Below are 25,877 nucleotides of genomic sequence, written 5' to 3' on the forward strand. Positions count from 1 at the left end.
TTTTCTTTATCAATTTATTTTGCTTATTCATATTTTGGACATGTTTATTGGTTTATAAGATTGCTGCACATGAATAAAAGCACTAGAAATACTCCCAAGCTATTGGTTACAAATGATTTAAAGCTCATTTCTTCTCTAAAAATCAATCACGTAAAAACGAAACCTTCTTGTCCACAGATCTACTCGTCTCCCTGTCTGTATCCAATTATGTCAGCCCTTTAAGAGATTCAGACCAAACTGAGCAGAAATGCTGCGATTGACCTCAACAGTGCCTGGAACATGAGTGATTTTGAAGCATTTTGGGGTACTTTCCTCTTGCTAACCGCCCAGCCCCGACAGCCCAGCTAACGAGACACGTTTCGGTTGTTCCTCTCGTCCCCCCTCCAGCATCACTCACAAGTTCCCCGGCGACACCCGCACACGCTCGCTCACAGCAATGTGCTTTGGTGCAGCCTTGTGCAGCAGCGTCCCGGCCTGTCTCCTCCCACCCTGGCGCTGATGGCGAGGGGAGCCGGGGAGGGAGCGGAGCGTGGCTCAGCACACACAGAGCCTGCTGGTCCGCACCCAGAGAAAAACAGCCATCATTTATCTGCAAACCGCCTGCTTTTATAGCTAACGAGGTGACGGTCTAACACATCTGGCAACTCAAAGGGTCATTTTTCAGAGTGAAAATATAGTTTAAGGGAGACATTTCTTACACTTTCTTTAACAAGGGGCCGGGCTGTTTGGGAGGAATGGTTCGTTATATCAATGTGGAGGCCTCCGTGCAACTTTCATAGTGGACTATCAAATGCCTGAAGGCTTTGTAGATGTCTTGGTTCTGTGTGCAGATGAACCCACCACTTCTCCAAGCTTGCTCGGCAGCACGGTTTAAGTCTCCAATGCAGGTCCACTGATCTTTGTATTCCCTTGAAACCGCCCATTTGGAATGATCGTTGATGGAATGAAAGGTGGAATTCAATGGCATCCCTATTAGGTTTATGTTGTAGACGTGGTAGTCGAGAGAGCAATTTGAGGGAAGTTTTTGGCCAGAATGCTGCCAGGATTCAGCCAACAAATCGGTCTTCAGTTCCTGAGCCATCCAGGCCACGTAGATATCTGTGGAATAACACAGGGTGTGGAAAATGAGTCTTTCATGTTCCTTCATTTAAGAGGAGACTGAAAAGCATCATCTAAACTGGGCTCATTCCTTTCCAATGCATAAAGTGAGCCAGAGGGGATTTTGCTCCCTCCCATTAATTTAACTTTTGTTTCAGAAGTTCATTTCTACTTTTCCTCCTTTTCCTGGAAAACCTGTTACAAACAATCAGATGGAAAAAAATGAAAGGAAAAAGATTTTCAAGTCTTCTTCATAGCAAAAAAGCACAGATGATTCAAACCCCACTTTTGTTCTTTGTTGTTGTGTTGAATAACAGGAAACAAATTTACTGAAAATGCCATTGTTAAACATCTTCAGGCATTTGAAGGACCAGACAGCATTTCGCTTTGTGTGGCTGAGAGAATATTATGATGGGACACCATTCCTTGCCCTCTGTTACATTTGTTTCTGAAGCTGAATTTCTTTTTTCCCCTCAAAGAAAATACTAATTGACAAACAATATATTAATTGCTTATTTCTTGCTTGAGAATGTGTGATAGATAGAGCAACAGGTTCTCTTACCATCTATGAACAACTGTGACTTTGCAAAGTGGAGAAACGTTTCCCCGTGAGCTGACTGGAGCTTGGAGAGGTGGCGCAAAGGGACCGAGGGCAGCCTGGACCCTGCGCAGAGCTTCCGCAGATTTGGGAGATCAGCTTGGAAGACGTTAGGGATGGAACAGCTGTAGATTCCTGGATTATAACTCAGCATCTGTTGGTCTAAAAAAACACCAAAGAAATGCAGAATTAAAATGGGTTAACATGAAACAATTAGCAGAGTATTCTGCCTTGGAAAGGAAACCTAAATCCTTCTTAAACTTCACAGCCTGTCTCCTGGAGGAGTTCAGTGTCAAAGTATTTTAGCAACCAAAACCATATTTAATTGCTTTGCATTCCGACTAGCCCTGCAGCACGTAGACTGGCTGGGAGACTATGCTCAGGTTTTTCCACTTACATCCTCATTATTCTTAGCAGAACTGTTAACCAGTGGTCTCGGTCCACTGCCACTTCCACCCATGCTCATCTTCAAGCCTCTAAGCAGTCACACAGCGCTCAGATGGCATGTGTAAATCCAAGCCTGTCCATATTTACAGGAGTAGTTTCCAGTCAGTTACAGTTGCCAAGCCAAATGCAAACAGAAGAGCTGCCAAAGGGTCTAGTTTGGGTTTAGGGAGAACAGAGCTTGACTTTCAGCATCTGGATTGAATTTGCAGAAGAAATTTACTTTTCTGTACAGTGCGCAGCTTAACTGTAGACGTCCTTGACATGGATATTGTAAAGAGCAAGGGAACAAATGGGCTCATTAGATGAGTTCATGGAAGACCAGTCCATCAGGAACTTTCCAGTCTTTCTGGCTCAGGAAATACCTGAACCACAGATTACCAGAAGCTGAGAGGATGGAGCAGGAAAAGCATTAGTGTACGCATCTCATTTTCTTGTCCTCTTTCCCTAAACACATGCATAGATGTGCTTCCATAAACAGGAACCTGGTTTAGGTGGCTCTGGGGTTGGCCAGCCCGGCCATTTGCACAGTGTATGGTTGTTTCATTAATATCATTTGAGCTTTGTAACTGAGAAAAAAGTGAAAAACAGTGTGAAAATTGTTAAGGAGCATGCCAGTATGACTTCCTGTAATGCCATTTGATAGTCCCTTTTCAGAATTCCAGTACCAGGAATCACTGTTGGATTGTTCTGAATCTTATGGGCATAGATTTGAGGGGGGGGGTATTTTATGTGGCAAAAAGCACCTAGGGAAATTCTGGGTGATATTTATTCCATACTTCATATTTCCGATGAGTTAAGGCTACTACTCCAGCTCAAGCAGTGGTTGCCTTACAGTTTTAGAACTGCAGACAATTGCAGCTGAACAAGCTATTACTGTTAAAAATGATTAATCATCCTTCTTTATATTTCCAAAGTATTTTGCGTGCATGGACTGAGTTTACCCTCAGTATGCACTCGTGACTATTATTATCCCAACAGTCCCCATGGGGAGATGGAGACAGAGTGGAAGAGTGAATTTCCCACATTCACACAGGAAATCGTTGGATAAACATAACTGAAGCCAAGAACACTGTTTCCAGACCCCATTTTGTTTCCCAATCTGACAATGAAGGACAAGAACAAGCAATGTTTGAGGTGAAGCCTCAAGGAAGGCAGTCAGAGGGGTGTGGTGGGGCAAAGGCTTTTTTAGGGAGAAGCTTTTCATACCTATTTCTGTGAACTGATCATATTTGAAGGTGATACAGATGGCCGTCTGTCCGTAGGACTCCCCAGAAGCTGGATATCCATAACCATCCTCAGGGATGGGAGGGAACAGGGGCACGCTATGAATCACCCAGAAGCCTTGTGATTTGTCCAAGAGCAGAAATCCTGTAAAAAAAAAAGTTATTGCAAATGAATTAAGGCAGAAAAAGCCCTGAGACGATAAAGTTGTGTCCTACTTTGGATTTGCTGCTTCAGACACCACACTTCAGTGTGTTACTGTCTGCAGTAAACTGACTCTAGAGTAGATTAATGGATTATAGGAGACACTAATATTGTATTAAAATTGCATTAATTCTCTCCTGCATAGCCTAACTCAAACTGTCACCACGTTTCTTTTGAAAAAAATCTTTTCAAAACCTTTCTGTCTCTCTGCTCAAATTTTGTCTTCCGTAAGTCTGATGATGTAGTGACTGTGACCCTCTCTCCACTGCTCATTTTCCTTCCCTTCATATATTCACTGCGTAAGGGGAAACAGACTCCGTCAACACCATGCCTTCTTCCCCAGACCAAATTCTCCTCCACGGGGAAGCAGGAGAGAGACGGGCTGTGCCTCCCCCTGCAGCAGGGTGCTCCAGAGGGGAGCACGGCTCCCAAGCCGTCCCCATTGCTGCAGCCTGGAAATACAGCCCTGCGAAACATGTTCAGCCCTGCAAAATGTGTTCAGCCCAGAGCTGGGCTGGGCAAATCCCATCTGCTTCCTCAAGGGAATTGCTTAGACCTCCACCTCCACTGAAGTTTATGCTTACTTAAAGTCTTGTTTCACTTTGCCTACTTTAGCGCTTCCATGATCTTGGCAGTAATTTCTTGACCCATAGAGAGAGAGTTTGGAGGGGTTTATGTTTAGGGTGCCTTTCCCTTCACATCTTGTACTGCTGGTGCTATTAGGCTCAGGACGATGGGGTCTGTACTTGCTGAAAGGAGCTCTGTGAGTTTCAACTCCTGAAAACAAAGGTTCCATAAGCCCTAAGAGTTCTTCAACACAGCACAGGCATAGCAAAGCCAAAACAGAAGCTGCAGCATATACAACTATATAACAAACCACACATCATGCAAATCATTCTCCAGTTTTGCTTTAGGCAGGAATTTTAGATATGCAGATAGACAAACAGACAATTAGATGCTATCAACAACTTTAGAAAGGAGAAAATAGTAGCTTAGGACTTTCCCTGTACCTTTGGTGTGTCCTTTTTTCAGCCCGTCAGAGTCTGATTCAGGGACCTCATCATTGTATATCGCATACGCAATGCTGTCCCTCTGTAGGGAAAAACACATTTCTGAAACACGGCATTCAGTAAAAGGAAGGCATTTAAGCCAACATCTGCTGGGAACAGAAGAAAGAATTCAGGATTTCTCTGTGTGAACATCACGAGCCTAATCCTTCTCCCAGTTCATCTGGCAGAGTCTCCGCAGAATTTACAGTAAAATAAACCTGACGACTCAGCATTAGGGTCCGGTTTAATACAAAGTGGAAGTTCTCTCAGTCATTGCAGTAACCTGTCCTCAAGAGGTCGAATGCGCTCATTAAGACAATTTATGTGGGTTTATTGGGCACCCGCTTGCAAGGAAGTCCCCCCCCCCCCTCTTTTTTTTGTACCTTTGATTTAGCAGCCAGATCCGGTGAAAATGTTTGCCGAGGAGAAATAGACATGACAAGTGTTCTTATGAAGGACAAGCAATTAATGCTTTTTTGCAAAATATTTGCATGTGGCCACACCTTATTTCCCCTGAACAGAGAACATCAAAGGAGTTGAGATGTGCTTCCCCTCCCGATGTACTCTGAGTTTGTAAGCAGTTTATTACAATTACAGTGAGACCTGGAATAGGACAGTTGACTGGATTGCCAATATTCGACTGACTTCTGGGAATCTCTTCTACATAGAAATTAATGACACCCTACTACTAACCCACAGCAGAAGTGCAAAGACACACCCAGACTCCCAAGAATATTACATAGATGTTAAAAAAATAACTATAGGCAGATCCTGTGGTATTTGATAATCACTTCACACAAATATAAAGAGGTGTCTGACTGTGGGGGAAGGAAAAAAAAGGCCTAACATGCAGCAATCACTGCTGATGCAGTCACGGTGATTTCAGGAGGAGGAGCAAAACCTAGATTGGATTTGAGACAGAGCGTGAAACACGTGCACCTGGGAGGGCTTAGGACAAGTGTCTGTAATAGTCACCACTGGCCCTGGTCTGAGTTCACAGCCAGTTCACAGCTTCAGATGTTGCTCAACATGAATTGCAGAGAAGCTGCCAAAGGGACTGTGTACCAACGCTCATTTTTTTGATGGGCAATACTTAAGTGCGTAAAAGGCTTGACTAGAAATTAGAAGTTTGAGGATAATTTCTAATTGTAGCCAAAACTGGAAATAATCTGCCCAGCTGACAAGACGCTCCCCTTGATGTGTTTTAGTAGATCTAGTTGGTCAGGCCTGTCCATACCTCTACGTACTTAATTTGCCTAGTTTCATTTCATTTGCATGTAATATCAAGTAAGCATACTAACAAAATGATAATTAAATGTTACTTGCCTCGGATTCGTACGTCTCGTAGAGCTGCTTCAGTGTTTGTCCCAGAGCGCCCTGCGTCATGTTGATGAGGTATTTACCGAGCTGCCACTGTGGAGCCAGGGTGTCCATATACATGTATTCCAGCCCCAGTAGGCGGATCTCTCCTTTGGCATGTTTTGGCAACTTGTAAAGAGCAAACCTGCAACCATGAAGAGCAATTTTTATATTTTTACATTACATTTACGTCTAGATTTTTACAACCATCCTGTTTGAATGTGCAAATCAGTATCTCCTTCCCAGGAGAGGATTTAAGAGAAGTGTGACGCCGGGGATGCCTGCGCTGGCAGGGGACCAGCGCCACCAGCATGTGATGTGGACATCTGAGCCTCGAGGAGGTCACCCAGCACAGGAACCAGCTGCAGTTTGGCAGCACAGTACCTACTGCAGACAAATTTGTTCTGCTCCTTAGCAAGCAATGGAGGCCGATTCGGCACCAGACTCCTGTTGCTGTGGCCAGAGTGCTGTTGGCACCCCCAAAGAATTTGAGGGTAGCCCTGGTTGGGAGCCCTGTTTAGCCACCAAATCCCTATTGCTCCTGGTTCTGGTAGAGAACCTCAGGTCCCAAACTCAGTCTGACGTTCCTGTGGTCAACCTGGACACTTCTTACCAATACATTGTTATATTATATAAATATAACTTTATGTGAAATAGGTAAAATTATGTATTAAAATTATAAAAATGCATAATGTTATATTTATACATATTAAAACCCCAAAATAAGTATAAGGCCATGTGATAATGTTGTTCCAATCCTACTTTTCATAACAGACTCACACTCTGCTGAACAGTTGCAGACTGGATATTTGCAAACCATTATCCAGAAACATAAATCTTTTCAAAATTGTAGAGTACTCAATATTGTGAATAAATGGCTCAGTTCATATTAATGTCCCTGATGAAGTAAACAGGTTTCCCCAGTGCACAGGTCCATGGGATTAATTTCAATATAATTAATTGAGCCACTTTCTTTGAATGCCATACTTGAGCAACGTGTTATTTATGTCAATAGTAAGAACTGAGTGGCATTATTTTCAATCCTATACTTTTTACCAAAAATGCAGCCTGACGGTGCTTAACCCTTCAAGTATATCAGAAGGCGTAAGCCTTGCCCAGCTGATCTACAGTCTCAAGTTGGTCAAAAAAGGCATCTCCGAAAGCAGGCAAAAAGTGGCAGGAAAGCATTTTGCTAGCGAAATATTTAATCCATGGGAAATGTACATGTACAGGCAGAGGAGAAACACACACCACTGGTGATCCCGGTAATCCACCTGCATTGCCACTGACTGAGCGATGTTCCTTAAGTATCTCAGGAGAAATTGTTGCTGATGTCAGATCGCAGAGAAGAAAGTGATTTCTATAGCAAGGCTGGGGAGAGCTCTCCATGCATGGGGAGTCACAATGATCCCTGTACTTGAAGTGAAGGTTTGGAAAGGAGAGGAATAGCAGGAGTTACAGTAGTATGAGCTCATCCAGGAATTGGTATAGGAAGCCTTTCCAAACTGCTTTGAAATGTATTGAAAGATTTATGCTCTTGGGGTGTTTACAGCCTCGCATATGTCAAATCCACATTAGCAGGTAAGCTTACGGAAGTGCTAGGAGTTGAACCATCAGTAAATTCTTGCCAGTTCCCAGTGGATACATGTTTTGTCCCTTTCCAGAAAGCTAGCTGAGTGTATTAGTGATTAAAGTTGTATAAAAGTCTTCACTGCTATTTGTGCACAGGAAGGTTCTCAAGAGCTTAGGCATTTGTGGGAGCAGAGTGAAAGTTATTTTCCTGAGAACCAAGGAAAAGCAAATCCGCTTATACCCGATTAGCATTGTCACGTTGCTTGTGACTGAACACTAACTTACTCCAAGTAAATTACTTCTTCCCCCCCTGCCAAAAAAATATAAAGAAAAAAAAATCAAACTATGTTCATCTGTGGCTTCAGTCCTTGACTCAACACTTCTCAGAAAGCAGAGTTTGGGCTTTTATTTGCATGAAAAGCTTCCCACAGAATACAGTGAGTTTGGATGAACAAAGGAAAGACCCTCTGCCCTCCTTGGAGAGCCAATCCTGCGACCGTTTGCTCTGGTAGCTGCAGCGGGAGGTGCAGCAAGATGGTGGGATGAGCTCCTGAGCGGCATGGAAACACGGAGGAGAATTTTGCCAGCCCAGGCACTGCGCGTGGGAAGGAACCGCAGGCATGGCCGGGGAGCACAGATGGGATCGGGTCAGATAAGGCAAGTGATTCCTCCGGTTTAGTGGCAAATGAAAGGCTGGGTGAATACTAATAATGAGTAATGATGGGCTATTGCAGGATGAAACCACTGAATAGGAGGAACTCACATAAAGCTCTTGCTAACTGAATGCAAAACCTGCAGTGCTGTGTTTGTTTGAAATGGCATCGACATCCTTTGGTTAAGAGGAAGCTTTTCTCAGCAGTTTCAGTTCTGCTTCTCCTATCAGCTTCATAGCAACCAAATCCAGAATCAGGCCAAAAGCTGACTATTTCTTGTCAATAAACTTGGATGACCCCAGCAGATCGGCAAGTTTCTCTTTCATTTGATCATGGCACATGGGAGAGGAAATCCCCCCCTGTCCTTCCTGCTAAATTTGTCAGAAGGGAACACAGTTTCGCCTGGGCTCACCCCCAAGTTCCCAGCGGGAATGGGTCCCACGTCACTGGCATTCACACAGAGGCACAGGTGAATTACTCCTGGCCACAGCTTTCAAAGTATTTCTCAAGAGAATTTGAGTACAAAATTGTGTTCATTTAAGAAATGGATTTTTTTTTGGTTTTGGTCTGCCTTCTTTCATTATGAACAGACTCATTCTGCAAGGGATAATTGCAGTTTGTGTAGAAATGAAATTTCTCGTGCCTCTAGGTCGTTGGGAGGCTCTACCAACTAAAAGTCTGATTCCTGAAAAAAAACACATTATCCAGAAAGGCCTTGGCAAGGGTGACAAGTCACACGGATGGGCCAGACCCTAATAAAGTCGGGTTTATGCTCCTGCTTGAGCAGCCAGGCTGCGGCACGAGGAGCTCCTGCCCTCCCTGCAGTTCGCTCTGGGTGCAAGGGATGTGCAAGAATAGCACCCACTTCTTTATCACTTGTATCCAAACTAATCATTGTTCCATGAGAAAGACACTTTTCTTTTGAAATTGGTTGATATTTATCTTTGTGAGGCTTCTGTGCTCTTTTTTAAGAGCTGCCGTCTAACTTTTTAAACCTGGGCTGGGTATTATGTAATTATACTTTGCATCTTTCATCTTCAAAGCACATTAATCCAATTAATCATTTAATACCCAAACTGTGGCTCGCTGCTGGCAGTGGGATGGTACCAGCTCTAAGACGCCGGCAGCTCTGGTGACGGAGACTGACCTCTGCTCTCTGGCGCTTTCCCACGCCACCGCTCCCAGGGTGGCTCGGCCGCCGCTCCCCCTCAGCAACCGCACCGAGGGGACAAGTGCCACCACGCTGCTGTTGGGGTATGAGCAACAAGATACGGGTGTTTTCCCTGCTCGGCTCAGTTCCCCCAGCCAGGTGAGCATGTGCTGGAGCCCCCGGGCCGGGCCGGGCCAGGTGCCCCCAGGGCTGCCGGCGGCGAGTGCAGCCTTGGCACCCGAACACAGGTTATGCTGCCTTTGATGATGAGACATGAACGCTGGGTAAATCGGTGATTATTTTGCAGTTAGTCATAATGCAGTAGGGTGGTTGGTTGAGTGAAACAAAACCACATTTCAATAGCTTATCCAGGGTTTTCCAAATGCAAAATTCAGCTACCACTCACAGGCAAACAGGATTAAAACAGTGATTGCTATGCATTACTTCTCAGAGATCCACCTACTTCATGCGGTTTAATCTCAAGAGTTATTTACTCACCCAGCGTTTCTCCCCTGTGCGGTATTTACTTACCAATCGACAGCCTCCCCGTCTTCATTCCTGCAGGAAACCTCGGCTGCCCACAGGGGCACGGAGGAGAGGAGCAGGAGCAAAGCAGGGTGACACCATGCAGATTCCGCGGGCATTTTGGTTTCTCAGCTGCGCCGGGCGAGCACTGAGTAGGGTCTAAAAGGAGAAGTTGTGTTCACCAACTGTCAGCTCCGGCTGCGTGACGGGGTGAGCACAGCCTGGGCTGCCCAGGACGGCAGAGCCAGCCGGGGAAGTAGGGCTCCGCTGTAGGGACGGCCAGCAGCAGTGGGGCCAGGGGTCCCGGCAGCTGCTGGAAACAGCTCATGATTTCTTTGGGCAGCAAAATGACAAGTAATGGTTTTAAGAAAACTTACCTTTGTATTTTAGGAGGTAGTATTTTGACAGTTTAGAATATTCAAGGTATTCTGCTTTAAAAAAAAAAAAAGGCAGCAGATACCGAAACCCTTTTTGCATTCTTTTTAGTGCTGCATGACTGAAGTAGGAATTTTGTTTTTACAACTATCTGAAAAAATCCTCGGTGTTCAGACATGCAAAACAAAACCATTTCTATCTCACAACTTCTCCAGCTAGCCCTAGCAGTGAGCCCGGCCTTCGCACCGCTCCTGCAAGGAGGGTTTCTGGGGCAGCGTTGAGCTCTGCCCAGCTCTGAGGACCTTCATTTCTCTGTGGGGATAGAGCCCGCAGGGACTGACAGTCAGAGAAAACCCTCGGATCTCCGAGCCACAGTAATTTGCTTACAATTTGTTAATATATTTTTTTAAAATTGTCTTTTAAGTGCATTAGCATTTCTCTTGGGAACAAACATGTCTGAATCCAGCAATTTAACATCTGATAATCTTTTAGCAACTCACACATAAAAAGCTTCAATTTATATTCTGGTGCATAAAATATTCTTTCTCCCTCCTCATTATGCTTACATTAAAAGGTGCTGATTTACATTAAAAGATGTTGATACCAAGTATGGAATATTTCAGCCTCAGGGAAGGTGCAGTGCAATACGCTCTGGATATTTTAGCATAACAGAAATCCTCACACCCTTCACAGTATTTTGTCTCCTTGTTGGCACAGCCTCTCCAACTCTGTAATGAATGTGTAAAATAGGGTGTGTTTGACAGCAGCAGGATGAAACTGAAAAGGGCTTAGTGCGAACAGAACCAACAATCCCAGAAAGCCAGGATTTTGGAGGTGTGGATCAAAATGAGAATTTTGCTGCTCAGACTTGCTTCTGATCCCTTTTGTGGGAGATCAGAAGAGTAACACAGTTGTGAGGAAATGCTTTGAACCAGCCCAGCTCCGCCTGTCTTTTCTTCTTGCTCTCAGGAGCTGCAGCGTACGTAGTGGGGGTAATAAAGCACTCAGCATGCCAAGAACGTGACGGCTGTTCCCATTTTCTGTTTGAGACTTCTGCCTGCTTAACAAAGCAACCTTCCCACCCCTCATGGAAGAATTGCTTTGGTACTCACCGCTTCCACTCGGCCTCGGAGCAGCAAGTCCCTGTGCCCTGGCGTGTGTGACAGGGGGCAGCCCTGGGGACGCCGAGCGGCTGCTGGGCTCTGCCGGCTGTCAGGGGCCCTGCCAGCTGTCGGGGGCCCTGCCATGCAGGATGCTGGCCGCGTTTTGCCAGCTTCTGCATAAAAACAGAGGGAGCTCAGTGCATCGCACACGTGGAGCCTGACAGCAGTGTGAGGGCTGGGAGCCAGAGGAGTAGGAGGTGGTGGAGGTCTGTTCTTGGTGCCAGGGAAGATCAGGAGTTGTATCTCGAGAGGCACTGCCCGGCCTGGCAGAGCCGGGAGCAACTACGGAGAGCATGGGTGTGATGCTGCCTGCCCTCTGCTCGCGACTGAATGCACTGGGACACTCTGGGTGCAAAAAGAGATGATGGAGGGGAAGCTCCGTGAAGGTCTTTATAGTCAGGACTAACCCAAAGATGACGAATGAGAGAGATTAGTTCACTGCTACTCGTGTTATATGATCTGCCCCCCCTAAAATTTTAAAATTCTATCACAGCTGCTACTAACATAGTAATAGCTTCCTAAAGCGTCTTTTTCTTCCCATCAGGACTTTGCAATTCATAATGGAAATATTTTCGCTATCACAGGTAACCACAGAAATAAACATTGTTTATGTTTCATCAATTGAGCATAACTCAGGCTTCCACTGAGTTCCTTTTCAACTGTTACGTATTTTCTCTGCAGATCAAGGATATAGAAGTCCTCAACTGCGAATATGGCAAGAACACAATTAAGTTCCTTCGCCTTCATAAAGAAGGGAAGAAGCACTTTGTTAAAGAAGTGGAAGTGTGCACCCATCTCCGGCTGACTTCTGCTCAGGAGTACCTGGATGGAAACAACTCTCTTGTGATACCTACAGACACCATGAAGAACATTGTCCTTGTGTTGGCCAAGAAAAATGGGGTATTTTTTATTTTTTAACTAGCCTTGCTATTTCTTACGACTTTGTTTGAAGTGTTTGTTATACCAACTTTCTATTTTCAAAATACACTATCAACACTAAAGTCACCTTCAGTGATTTGGGAGAGAAATTTTCCTCCGCCACTGCTTATCCTGCTGACTCCTCCTTAGTTTTCCAAAGCCTTTTTTTCTTGCAGAACTAGCAGTATTTTTTGTAGATTTGTCACATAAGATCCATCTTTTTTTTATTTTATTTAATAGCACATAATACTGCATTATTCCTCTACAGCATTTTTAAACAGAAGGTCTCAAAGTATGTGAAACTCCCCTTAATTCTCTTCACTGTGCTCTTACCTCCCTCAATTGCATTTATCATAATGACAATCTGTAGCGTAAATTGTCTGTCTCAGTAATGAAATCCCATCTTTAGCCTGTAAAGCTTTACCAGAATATCGCTATGATTATTTCAGCATTATATCCTCAAAGGGTAAGGCTCTGCAGCAGTTTCTCTCAGTCCAAGGACGGCAGCTCGTTATACCACAGAATGGGAGATTTTTGACATGACTCTGTAGCTGTAATTGCAGCGTACGCTGAAAGCGCTGATCAAATGACTCGGCACAGTGCACAAAACCAAATATGAGAGAAATCTGTATTTTTTACGTTGATTGTCAAACATTGATCCTTCCCAAATATTTACAACAATCAGAACAATCTACTTTTGCACATGGGGTAATTGCTTCTTTCTAATAATACTGTTTGCTGTTTTAGATCCCAACCATAGAACAATTTGCTATAGATATCTGCAAACACTTCATGACAACATTTTGCCAAGTGGCGTACGTCAAAACCTACGTTCAAGAAGTACCATGGCAACGTCTACACGAGGTATCTAAAATACTAATACATTCAGTTTGTTTATGCTGGAGCCGTTTGTCACTCTTTTAGTTCCTGTTTTCAAGTAAAGATAGTATTTGCTGCTCTTTTACTTACATGTCTGCTTTAACTTGCAGAATGGTGTTCCCCACATCCACTCATTCATATGTGTTCCTGATGGGATCCGCTTCTGTGAAGCTGAGCAGTGCCGAAACGGTGAGAAAAGAACTTGCAACTTCCCCTACTTGTCTGTAAATATGTCTGCCAATGAGAGATGAAGATGGCTTTAGAGATAGCTAAAGGTGCTACAGCGCTTACAGCACAGCCAAACTGCTCCAGAAGTCTAAAACAAAGAATACTTTTATGGTCTAATTTTGCAGTCCTTGATCTCTGAGACATGGCTGACAAACTAATGTCGCTCACATTTGTACGTATATCCTAAACATACAATGGTTACAACAGCGCATACAGCAGAACTACTATACATGGTCACAGGATTTAATAGCCTACTGAGAACGGTCTGATTCATTTTTTACACTATACTATATTCTGCAGTCTCACTATTAGCATTACCCTATAGAGAATGTATCATGAAACCACACCGCTATAGGCCAATTGCCTAGTTTGCAGTCATTTTCAAAACCCTGTCAACATGCCTTGGTTTTATTTCTAAGAAAGATGCAATTTCATTGCTGCGAGCCAGGCTGGCTTGAACATCGTGAGTGTCCAGGTCTACATGCAAACAATTTTTCACATGAAAATACTTCAGAACGTGCTTACTATTTTTGCACTATGTGTAAACAAAGCACCATTTGGCTTCACCAAGCGTTCTGTGATACTTAAAAGACATAGGCTTTTGAGCTCAACTGTCTGTCTGTAAATTGGCATTCCAAAGGGAGTGAAAAATTATCTCTTCTTGCTATGACTTACAAAAAGAGTGCAAATTCAATCTCACTGTGTTGGTGTTTCATTTAACCCATCTCTCAGGCTATTGGGTTTAGAGGTTTTAGGCATTAGTTCAGTATCTATCTATTACTGCCCCAATGTAACCTAGAACTATTTCCCATCCTACCCTCTCTCCCTATTTTTCTACAGTGTCAGGGTTAGGACCAGGGGCAAGACCAGCTTCACCTGCAGACAGGACACAGGTTCTGACAGGCGCATTTGAGCATTGTCCCTGTGTTCCTGCTGAAAGAAGAGAGCGAGCCCATACAACTCTCCACTGCCTCTTGGCCTAATCTGTTTTTAATGTTCCTAACAATGTTAACTACTGCTGTATTTTTGGTGGCCTCCATAGTATTGACTTCTGGAAAATGTTAAGAAAGAAACCTGAATTAAAAAAAAAAAAAAAGAAAAAGAGCTGATGCTTTCTTGAAAAGCTGCTGCTCTTAATGTACAGATTGAATTAAATTTTTCATCACTTTGAGAATTCAGCATGAAATTCTGCAATTTCAGATTCTACACAAACAAAAAGCTTTTCAGGCTTCCTGAAGAAACTGTCTTTCCTTCTTAGCCTTCCCTTCATGTAGCCCTTTAGCTGTTTCTTTAGGATTCCCTGCCTAGGTGAACAATAACCAAAGAGAAGATTTTTCAAATCCCTTTTATTTTTCTTATAAGAGAACCTTCTCTATCTTTAGCATCCTCCTGTGCACTTATCAGCCAGACACAGAAATGTATTTCTTAGTTAATCCTATCTTTTAACACTTTTCTCATCATTAAAAGAAACCTAGTGAGGCTTAATAGAATTATAGGCTTATTTTTTGCCATTATATCAGCTGATAAAAGGCTCAGAGTTTTTTGGAAACTGAAAACATTATAAATAACAGAGTCAACATTTGACAACTGATGACAGCACAAGCACAAAACATACTGAAAGTACAGCACAAGCCGTTCACCTTGAAAACTTTGCCAAGGCGTTATATTCTTCAGTGCGAGTTTCAGGTGGATTGGTGCACAGCCAGCCAGTCAGCCAGCCTTTCAGTAAATCATTCATTGCAAGGAGCTCTTTCAAACAAGGCTGTGGATTTGAATATGAGATCCAGGTTCACTGATAGTATCTGCAGTACATTAATACCTGTGTATTACAATCTTATACCCAAGCAATGAATTCATAGAATCATAGAATGGTTAGAGTTGGAAGGGACCTTAAAGATCATCTAGTTCCAACCCCTCTGCCCTGGGCAGGGACACCTCCCACTAGACCAGGCTGCTCAAAGCCCCATCCAGCCTGGCCTGGAACACTTCCAGGGATGGGGCATCCACAACCTCCCTGGGCAACCTGTTCCAGTGCCTCACCACCCTCACAGTAAAGAATTTCTTCCTATTATCTAAGCTTAATCTCCCCTCTTTCAGTGTAAAACTGTTACCCCTTGTCCTATCGTTACACTCCCTGATAAAGAGGCCCTCCCCATCCTTCCTGTAGGCCCCCTTTAAGTACTGGAAGGCCGCTACAATGTCCCCGTTGAGCCTTCTCTTCTCCAGGCTGAACTCTCAGCAAACTTATATGAAGATATTCTTTCCTCACTTGTATTGTAGTTTTTGTATTGTTTCGAGTATTGCATTTATCTGAAAAAAGTGTATATATGTGAATAGTTTTGAATTTTAACAAAAAAGGATGAAGAACTTAATTCTGTGTCAGAAATTCTCTCTCATCAAGAGAGATTCAATTCATCAAGATCTGAACAAATACCAGAATATCCTGTCCACGGACAGTCTCTTCTTTACATTTTTTTTAAAGCTTTAGTAAATAACAGGGGGATGTAGCCAAAATTATAGATACACCTCTTTGGATTCATTCAAAAACAATAATGAATGTAAACAAGAAAAGACATAGATAAAATGCAGTTCTGATAAATTTCCAGTGACAGAACAGTTTAAAAACAACAAACCTCTAACAATCATGTAATTTAGAAATATCCATCACAGTGTAATTATTTTCAGTATAAATTCCTGCAAAGACACAGTTTAAAGACAAAGCCTGTCAGTCTTCTCAGTCCAAGGCAGGATTACTATGCACCAGACCTATTCAAGGATTAGTTTTGAACTAGCTAATGTGAGCACCAAGAGCAGCACAGAAACAGCAGCTTGGGCTTCAGCCACTGACTATGGCTATACAGGCTGTGAATAAGCCTGCCATAAGGTTTCTTTTTTCCGAATCTGCTTTTTTGGCAGCTCTGATCAGTGAAATTTTCAGTTATCAGCTTGGTGTGCTCTAAATGACTGGCCGCTTGAAATTACTTAGCCACCATCCAAAAGGTTTGTCAAAAGAAAAAGTCCAGGACACAAGTGTTTGGTCTTTAGAAGATGATAATCCACCCATGCAGCAGTGATCTACAGCAGCACGTTTTATAAATACTGGCTGAGAGAGAAAACACTGCCAGTTTGAACCTGTGGGTGGCATCTGTATCAGTGCCAGTTCCTGCCAATTAGCTGAACTGCAGGGATTTGCATTGGCTCCTCGCCCTCTCATTCTTACGGATGCAAAACTCACAACAGGATGGGTAGGTAAAGTGAATTTCTGATTAAGGCTCCAAGTCTTTGTGCAGAGAGCTCTACACTTGTCTAAGTTGTTAGAAAAGGCTCACTGCAGCTCTCCTGTACACCGCAGCACTAGTAGCCTATTTCTTTTCCCTTTGGAGCAATTAGTAGTCCCTGAACTGACATCAGTGAGACAACCCAAGGCACGTCCCAGCTCCAAGAAGGTGAGATAAAGGGTGTCCTCAGCTCTCCTCGACTGCAGTTTGATTGATGGGATTCTCCGTTTTCTAGACTGAGCTCTGATTTCAGTAGTTTCTGTCTTGTTTCTTACCTTTCTGCTAACATCAGCGTGCAGAAAATAATTTTTAAAAGTAGTTAGGCTTGCAACAGAAGCACACAAGTGAGTCCTGGAGAGGCCGCGTCACGGCTCTGGAGCTGTCACTGCACCTGAGGTTTCTTTCTCTCTGCCTGAAAATGAGCTCATAGTGTCTCATATTTTTGGATCACAGGTCCTCTGGTTGTTTTTGCTGGAATTAAAGATCTGAAACTTATGAAGACAACACAGTCTGGATTTGAAGGCTTCTACAAGAATGAACACACCACGCTTCCTGAAAGGAATGACAGGATTTTATGTGGAGAGCTCTTCTGCAAATGGTCATATGGCGAATGCAAGGATTTTGACTTTGACTGCATATGGTATAAGTCAAATCAAATAATATTTATTACCTGTGATCCCTAAGTCCTTCTATACAGTTGAGCAGGTGTAAGGGCCACATCTGCAGTTGCTGTGCACCAGCCACTCACAGACCTCAGTGGTGGCACTAAGCACTTGTTAGGGACGAGAGGCGAGAGGCACGCCTTGGGGCTACTCCTCTCTCTGATGGGGCATCAGTGGACAGCCTTCAAATGGACAGTTCAGTATTCAGTACAGAACAATTTAGGAGAATGAACTAACAATTAATTTTTTAAATACTTTTAGCAAAACACCTATTTGCATAGAGCGGGGGGCGGGTATGTGGAATTTGGACATTACAGGACAAAGAAATTGTTCTTCCATAAAATCCCATGTCCTATGTATTTGTCAGAAAAGACAGAGAAAACACAAAAATCCCAACCACACAGTAAAACATATTGGATCCAGACAGAGGCAGCTGATACAAGATTTTGTAAGAACCTCTCTTACCTCTAGGAACAAAATCCGTGAATGTATCCTTGAAGCCTTTGCTGGGCCACCCGACTGTGGTGAATATTCACCCTCTTACCAGAAAACTGTCAACTGTATCCAGATGTGCGTCCTTTCCAAAGTGTCACAGGTATCTTCTTTCCTCCTGCTGATGTTTTACTTAAACAATAGCAAATGTTAATCGGACCACTGAGAAGACTAAAATGAGCCTATTATTTCCTCCGGCAGTTCTAAGTAAACTAAGGAAACTAACTGGTGGTACAGCTAGATGGGCTGAAAAAAACATGAACAGACTGAGGAATTCATATGCTGCTCCCCAGCTGTGAACACAGTGGGGGAGAATATCACGCAGTGTTTGGCAGGACATGAGTAAAAGTGAGAGGGGTGCTACAACGTTGTCAACATGTTAAATAAATTGCATTTGATCAACTGCACATATTGGGGGGGTGGGGGATTGCATTGCTTTTCTTCACAGTGAGTGAAGACACTGTCAGGCTGTTGGCTGAAAAAGTGCACTAATCCATTGTCTCATCCGTTTTCATGGTTTCAGGTACAGGTTATAGAAACCGTCTTGAACAACACTTTTTATAATGTCGTAGACATGAAGAATCTAGGCTTGACCAATGACAAAGAAGTAAGTAAATGCTCCAAACAGAACTTGCCCCAGTTCTTTAGAAATAGTCAGCCTTAAAGCATGGCTGCAGTTCCTCAGAGAACAGAGTTAAAGGGAGCAAACCAGCGAAAGCTCCACCTTGCCTCTATAAGAGATTTACACTGATTACAGAAGGATAATGGCCTTCTTGCATTGTTGATAAAAAGCTGAAGGAGCACAGTGGAATGCTTCGGAGATCAAAAGGATCTGTAAGAAAGGCTGCCTCTGAAAAATCATTCCTGAATTTGACTTTTAGTTATAATGTCAACCTGTGCAGTTTTAACCAAGCAGACTGCGTCATGTCATCCTTTCAGATAGCCAGGTAGTGTGAAAAGCTAGCCCACTATGGCTTTTCTTTCTGCTCCAATGGCAGCACCACTGAGGCCAGGGAGCATCCTTGGTGCAGTGGGGTTACAAGCCATAGACTAACCCTAGGTGACAGAAGACCAGCACTCTAAGGGAGCAGTGAGGTTTCTGTAGTCATTAGGAGCCAAAGCAGATTGGTCCAACAGCAGACAGGGTGTGTAAGTCTGGGATCAGGCAGAGGGTGAGAGATGTAGGGGATGAGATACATATGCTCCTCCCTCCACAGCTGCTCTAGCGGACAGCCAAGTCCAGCTGAAAGTCTGTTATGTTATCCACATGTCACAGAGAGAAAGTGGGTTATTCCATTTTGCATCAATGGTCTATAGTTTGTTTACGCTCTAGTCTCCCTCCCTCAGACTTGTGATTCTGCTGCCATCCTATTCTGCCCTTGCCCTCTTTCACATGGACATTATAGATCCACTTTCACCTGAGATAATAGCAGCATCTACCATCAAATCATAAGAGAAGGAAAGGGCCTGGGCATGATGTTATGGGGAGGTGAATAGCTGCAGTTTCTGCTGTGGTGGTGCTGGCACATCCCTGTCTCAGAAATGACCTCTGTTTGTCCTTAACCCCCTCAGGTTCTGGTTCCAGTGGAGACTCCCTATGGCTCCTGCGCTTGCACGCTTGGCAGGAAGAAGTTCTTAGAAGCACAAGGCCACATGATGAAAGATGAGAGGCAAAGTCAGTTTGGACTGGCAGCTGCCCAGGGAAACTAAATCTCTTGGCTACACTCACGCCTTCCTGATAAACTTAACAGCATGGCTTTCCTGTCAACGTATACTCCTTATTGGCCTCTTCCATTGCTGACTACTTTTCCCTCTATGAACTCCTGAGGTTAGGATTTCTGAAGGACCCTCAGGAACTCAGAAATTGAAGTCTGTCCCTGAATTTCAGTGTGATTTTGAGATTGAAATCCCCTATACTCTTTTGAAAATTCCATCTGGAAACATTACAGTAAATTAATTTTTAAACCAGCTGTTCACAGACCTCTTAATGAAACAATTAATTAGATGATGTCTGCAACATGTTTTGACATGTAAAATCAGCAACTCTGTATATTCTATTTATTAATTTTCCTTCATTAAAATGAATATACAGGCACAAGACCAGATCTTTCATTGACGTAACCTGTGATGACCCCTTGATGCCACACTGATCTACAGAGCTGAGGTTCTGACGCAGTACCTGAACAGGGAATCAGTCAGACACCAATTTCTTTGTGAAGGAAATGAAAAAAGAAAAAAAAAGTATCTCTCATATCTCCTTTGTGGTGTGAATAGTTACAGCTGTTGACTAATTTTTCGGCATGTATTCTGACTGCATGGCTGCTGCTGCTACTCATCAAACTATACAGCTACTATATAATTACTTTTATATTAACCACTGAGGTGCTTGAGGTTTTGGGCTATCTCTCTAAGTTTAATTAAATAGTTTTCTTTAGTCGAATAATCTCATCATGACTTCTAAGTAGGCAGGAGTCAACCTAAGTAACCCTGTTACTTTTGGGAGGGGTAGGGAGAAAGCCAGCCAGCCAGCCAATGCATATCTTACTGTAGTTACCCCAGGTGATAGCTTTGAACATAGAGGTAAAACTATACAGCCAACAATTCTCACTTTGCAGACTGCAGCTACAAAGTTTGCAAACAGAAATCCTGCTCAGCTTCGGACAGCTTCTAACCGCTGCTCTCATTTTCTCTGAGTGTCATTTTCACCAATTCCATGTGACAGAGTGCAAATCCAATGGGAAGTGTCCAAAGTTACTTCTGAAAACTTCAATTCAGTTGCCTTTGTGCCTTCTAAATTTGGCAGACCAGCAGCATTCCTCTGGGTACAATCACTAAACTCATAGGCACTGAAAATGAGGAACATGTCCCTGCACCTGTGACATTTTGAGGTGCTTAGCAAGACAGGAACTTGTCTTGGTGAGCAGGACGTAACAGATGCGAAGGGAAGACGCTGTTCACAAGTCTGAGATATCTCCTGAAAAACCACAGGACAAATTACAAGAAGTGAAGCTGGCCCAGATATGCTGTTCTCTGGTCACTAGCCAATTCTGAAAGTTTTATTTAGAACACTTCTAGCTTTTGCTGGGGACATTCTCTCTTACCTTGTTAGATTGTGTTGTATCGTACTTGTGGGCTTATGTCTTCTTATTTCTGCTATTTTTAGGTGCTTGTAATTTATTAATGTATCTTTTAAGGGCAAATAAAGAGCAACATCAAAAAACAAACTAGTATTTGACTATTTACCAAATAAGAAATGAAACCATTTACTACTTACATGTAAAAGAAACATGTTTTAGTTCAGCCAATTTTACCTCAAAAAGTCACCGGTCTTGTTCCAAATGACAGTTCACTGCCAACAGATGGAAAAATAGATGAAAAAGGATCTTACTGAACATTTCAGCATTTACCTCTTTCTAAACAAGGCAGATCTTAACCTCCTTTCTACCTATTTATTGCATTAGGCGGAAGGCTTCCTTCGTCACTATTTGTGCTTCATTTGTGGGCTTGTGTGGTACTAGTGGGCTAACCTTCATGGCAGAATGAGGACAGAAGGCAGCAAGCAGTTGTTCATTTAGACTTTCCTGTGGCAACAAGCACACACGTACCCTCATGCGATATTGTTTCTATAAACCTCCACAGACATGCAGACATTCAGCAAGTCTTTAAAGGCGTCTCGGCACAGCTCCATCCAGCACTGTAAACCTGAGTCACTTCTGTGGGCAGATTGCTTCTAAAGAAACGACTTAGGCAATTAGAAGAAGCCCAAATTTTCCATATGGCAATTAGATTCAGAAAATGGCATAAATAATTCTCGAAAATGGGACCTAGCCAGACTAACTTGGGCCTGAAACCTGACAAAATTCCCATGGGCTTCATTAGATTCATTCTCCACATTGGGCTTGCATTATTTTAACCGAGTGATGTTTTTTTTCAGTTCCTGTCCTGAGGAGCTATTCAAGTTGCTTGCTGTGTTTTACTCAGACGCAACTGTGATGCTTTGCTGATGAAATCACACTTGACAAACATGAGCAGCAGCTAGCAGATTGTAAAATTGCCATTTAAAATAAATCTTCTTACTGATAACATGAACCTTCCTGGGCCTGGAGCCTTCTACCAAGAAACAGGATATTTCAAGTGCACAAACATCATGCTATCATTTTATTGTCCAATTCTTTCACATCCTGTTTCTGTTCAATTTTGATAGCTGCCCAGGACAGTCCAACCGCAATCCTCCTCAGCTGCCGATCATGCTCCACGTGCAACCAACGTCACATGGATAAAATGCACTAGATAAACGCATTAGCCAATATCTAAACTAGAGATGAAATGTCACCATCAGGCTCAGTACGAGTGATCTGTCTTCACTGGCTGTATTATTCTATATATATTCAGGCTACCTGCTTTCCAATACACATTTAAACCTGTCAGTTTTTATTAACTATTACAGTTTTTTTTCTTCTTCTTTAAAGTTGTCTTTTTATTTTAATCTTGCTTTTACCAGGAGTACAAAACCCTGATTTTAAGTTGAACTGAGCTGACTTAAAGTGACCAAAAAAATCCCTTTCTAGCTAGAAATCTCAATATAAATACTTTTGAAGTGAAAATCATGCTATTTGTGTACATACAACAGCCAGCCATCTTCTTCCCAGAAAGTGCACAGCTGTATCTAGAAAAGAAACCTATTAAATGTCTCCAGTTATAGGATCAAAAATGTCAACTCACATCTCAGCTATAATTAGGATATAAACTGTTTTCTGATTCTGAGATTGAGCCCTAACACTCATAGCAGGCTGAGAAAGAAAAAACACACACGTATACCAGAGTGCACGTACACACGCCTGGTCTCATAAGTATACATATATATATTAAAAAAGAAATGTATAATTGGCACTTACTAGATCAGCTGTTGTATGACCGATCTATGTCAATCAAATAAGAACAACATGAACTGGGGTTAGTCGTTACATAGTGTTATTACAGACTTGCAGACCCTCAGCTGCACTGAGTTGAAGCCTGCCATGTTCCCTTCAAGATCCATCCCAAATTACACACCAGGACAGCAGTTCACCTCTGCCAGGCTCACAAAAACACAAGTGGTGGAGAGAACCAGGAAAGGGGCACATACCCTACCGCTGCCTACCAGAGAGAGCTGGAGGAGTACTTCAAGGACCTGGGGGGCAGAAGCAAAGGTAATCATTCACTTTAGCTGACCACAGCTGACCCGTTAGCTGACCACATCAGATCAGGTATTGCTGCAAGTCAATGTGTGCCTGTGGGACCAGGCCCTAACGGATGGAGATACACAGGAAAGCCAGCCTGGAATGGGAACATAAGGTAACAGAGGCAAGAGAGACCAGAAGATAAGCAGGAAAGATGGGGGGAAGGGAAGAAGAGGGAGAAATACAGTGAGAGTAAAACAGATCAGACAAATCAACGGAGAGAGAGAACAGAAAATAAATAAATCAGTGAGGACAAGTATCTCTCCTATCAGGCTACTTCAGAGCTGAAAACAAAACCCCAAACCAAACAATATTGGAGGGACTCAAAACTAGAAAAATAAGGGAGTAGAGAAACCTTTGGTGCAGAGGGAAACATAAGAGCAGAAACCAGAGTGCCCGAGTACTGACGGGGGCTTCTGCCACCTCTCAAGAGTGGCATTAGTCATGAATTCCCACATAAACATCTACATCCACCTGGAAAAGACAAGAGCTCAAGTTTCAATGGCCTTGTATGCCTGCAATGTTTCCAAATCTTTTCAATTACACATATTTCCAGATAAAGAAGCCCAGGCAAACTGGCACGTGGTATTTACACAGAAGGGAGGAGGGAGTAGAAGAGGAGTACTCTTGTGAAACAGGTTTGCTACACCCAGGCACACACCCGCTTCCACTCTTCTTGCTATGGTTTGGCCACCAGCTGGGAAACAAACTGAGCTACAAGTTCCTTACTCTTTACTTCCTCCTGCTGCAATCCACCAGTACAAGACAAAGCAATGTTACTCTTGAATCAGAGACCAGTGCAAACGATGAGCCTTCCCTTCCTTTTTTGACATGATTTAGCTGCTACAAAGTCGGGGGCATCCTCAACATAGCAAGTACTGCAGAGTGTTTATAGACGAGCAGCTGGATTATAGCAATCATCTGAAAAGGGGAAGAGAACATCTTGAGACAAGTGTGAGCCTGACAACACCAAGACATTTGCTGTTGCCTTATCAGCAGATCAGCTGATGACACAGCAGTTACAATTGCTGACTCTTCCTTTAACAAAGATGCTCACGAGTGCAGCATATAAATACAACAGTGGTCTCCAGTACTCACCAGCAGCCTTCAGCAGCAATGAAACTCTCACATGGAGACCAAGGGCCACTTACAGTCTTCATGGTGCTCCCCTTGGGCTCTCCAGGTGTTTGAGGTTATAGTTGCATTCCCCAAATTTATACCATCTGCTAGCTACCGTTATTCTGGGAGTTAGTTGAATACACATCTGGGATCCAAAGGAACATCACTAAATCAAACAATTCCCCAATTCTATGGGCTAAGCAAAAAATAATTTAATGACCTTGTTACATTATATTAAAAAGAACACAGCCTTTCCCAACAGGAATGAAAGCTACTTATTAAATCAGTCTGCCCATTATTCCAATGGATGCTGCCCTTGCAGGCTGCCAATGGGCTAATAACAGCCACTGCCCTCTGCACATCCCCTGGGGAAGCTGCTGTCAAAACTGAGCAATGCGGAGGTGGAGGTGTATGGAAGCCTTTGGTGTGATGGAACAAGACATGGCTGGGCTCTCCTGGCTGACAGCCCCAAGCACCAAGTCCTCTCATTCTGTTCGATGAAGCAGAAGGCAATCCATTGCCTGTGTATATTGTCCCTGAGGTGAAGGCGAGAGGGTACAGCAGACCCTTCTCTATATCACTGCATTCATCCTGCTGCCTATTGAGCCAGTGATGGTTACATGGTTCACACGCACATTTACTGTCAATTAATTTCACACATGACTTTTGGGACAAAACCCATTCCTGGAAGGGAAGGAACTGCTGTTCTGACTTGGAAGTAAAGAACCAGAATAGAGAAAAAGTGAGATAATGTTTTCCTGGTCTTGCTCAGACTCAGCCATCAAATTTTAGACAATATTGTAATTAAAAAATGAGAAATAAACTTATAGCTTCTCACAGAAAGTAAGACCCTCTGCTTTTCAAATAACTGTGATTGTAACTAACTAACTCAAGTGTGACAGTGGAAAGAGGAGTGTTGAAGTTAACAGACCAATTAAATGCTGATTTTGAAAAAGAGGAAGAGGTAAAGGACTTTGCAGAAATTGAACATGTTGAAAAAAGCAGTGGAAAAGTGAGAAGAGTTCATTTAGCAAGTAATCACTGACAGCGAGGGCCTAACATGACATTTTGCCTGGGCCATTTCTAACCAGGAGTGATGCATGTGCAGCTACTCCCTTTGCTACAGCTGCCAAGTCTTGTCCTATAATTATAAGAGCAAAGAATTTTCTACAAGTTGATAAAGTATAGCATATTAGAGCAAACTGTTTGGCAGGGATGGGAGATATCAACAAGCAGAAAGAACAATTTTCTCTGGGTTGAGAAAGTCACCTTGGTGGACAGTTGGAGTCACAGCCTCCATACTTTGCCGACAGTTGCCTTATATGTGCTTTATGCGTGGTACTTGGCACTATATTTGGATGCAAAGAGAACATGCTATGCATTGTGTACCTACAGCTGGAGAGGAGAGCGAACATCGGAGCTGATGAACAATACCAATATATATTTCACAACCATCATACCAAAAAAGGCATACTGTAATGCTTTCAAATAATTTTTAGCAGTGCTATGAAAGATTCTGATAAGTGCGCACTAGTGGTATTATAAAAAACGGTAAGAGGAGGGACAGGGAAGAAGAGGACTGAGGCTGCAGCACCTCTCTCTGCTCTTGTGCTGACTGGCAGCAGGGCAGGGGAGCTGACTGCTGCTTTGCTCCTTAAAGCTGCCTCC

The 25,877-nt window shown here is 43.2% G+C and overlaps 3 protein-coding genes across 5 annotated transcripts in view; 1 reads left to right on the forward strand and 2 right to left on the reverse strand.

Moving 5' to 3' along the window:
• On the reverse strand, positions 1-13,415 carry DNASE2B (deoxyribonuclease 2 beta). Of its 2 annotated transcripts, none has more exons than XM_054211227.1 (7): positions 13,302-13,415; positions 9,883-10,035; positions 5,944-6,121; positions 4,579-4,660; positions 3,350-3,511; positions 1,661-1,858; positions 1-1,098 (listed from the first exon to the last, which is right to left on the reverse strand). In XM_054211227.1, exons 2-7 carry the CDS (start codon positions 9,993-9,995, stop codon positions 743-745), a joined length of 1,089 nt encoding a protein of 362 aa, XP_054067202.1. In that variant the 5' UTR covers positions 9,996-10,035; positions 13,302-13,415; the 3' UTR covers positions 1-742. The 2 variants fall into 2 exon arrangements, with proteins under 2 accessions (XP_054067202.1, XP_054067203.1); XM_054211228.1 differs by lacking the exon at positions 13,302-13,415 and adding an exon at positions 11,364-11,495.
• Positions 11,308-20,125, forward strand: LOC128913520 (uricase-like). Of its 2 annotated transcripts, XM_054211230.1 has the most exons (9): positions 11,308-11,355; positions 11,959-11,998; positions 12,096-12,314; positions 13,080-13,196; positions 13,322-13,400; positions 17,171-17,357; positions 17,851-17,974; positions 18,395-18,478; positions 19,444-20,125. In XM_054211230.1, the coding sequence occupies exons 1-9, from the start codon at positions 11,339-11,341 to the stop codon at positions 19,579-19,581; spliced, it is 1,005 nt and encodes a 334-aa protein (XP_054067205.1). In that variant the 5' UTR covers positions 11,308-11,338; the 3' UTR covers positions 19,582-20,125. The 2 variants fall into 2 exon arrangements, with proteins under 2 accessions (XP_054067205.1, XP_054067204.1); XM_054211229.1 differs by lacking the exon at positions 11,308-11,355 and having other exon boundaries at positions 11,806-12,314.
• The window catches only part of SAMD13 (sterile alpha motif domain containing 13), a 22,951-nt gene continuing 14,894 nt past the window's right edge, over positions 17,821-25,877 (reverse strand). The window contains exons 6-7 of the transcript XR_008467996.1: positions 21,146-21,220; positions 17,821-18,003 (exon numbers count right to left, since the gene is read on the reverse strand). The gene's annotated coding sequence lies outside the window, so the exon portion shown is untranslated. The remainder of the gene's footprint in view (positions 18,004-21,145; positions 21,221-25,877) is intronic.

Source organism: Rissa tridactyla, chromosome 8 (genome assembly GCF_028500815.1).
Source record: "Rissa tridactyla isolate bRisTri1 chromosome 8, bRisTri1.patW.cur.20221130, whole genome shotgun sequence".
Classification (NCBI taxonomy): Eukaryota; Metazoa; Chordata; class Aves; order Charadriiformes; family Laridae; genus Rissa; species Rissa tridactyla.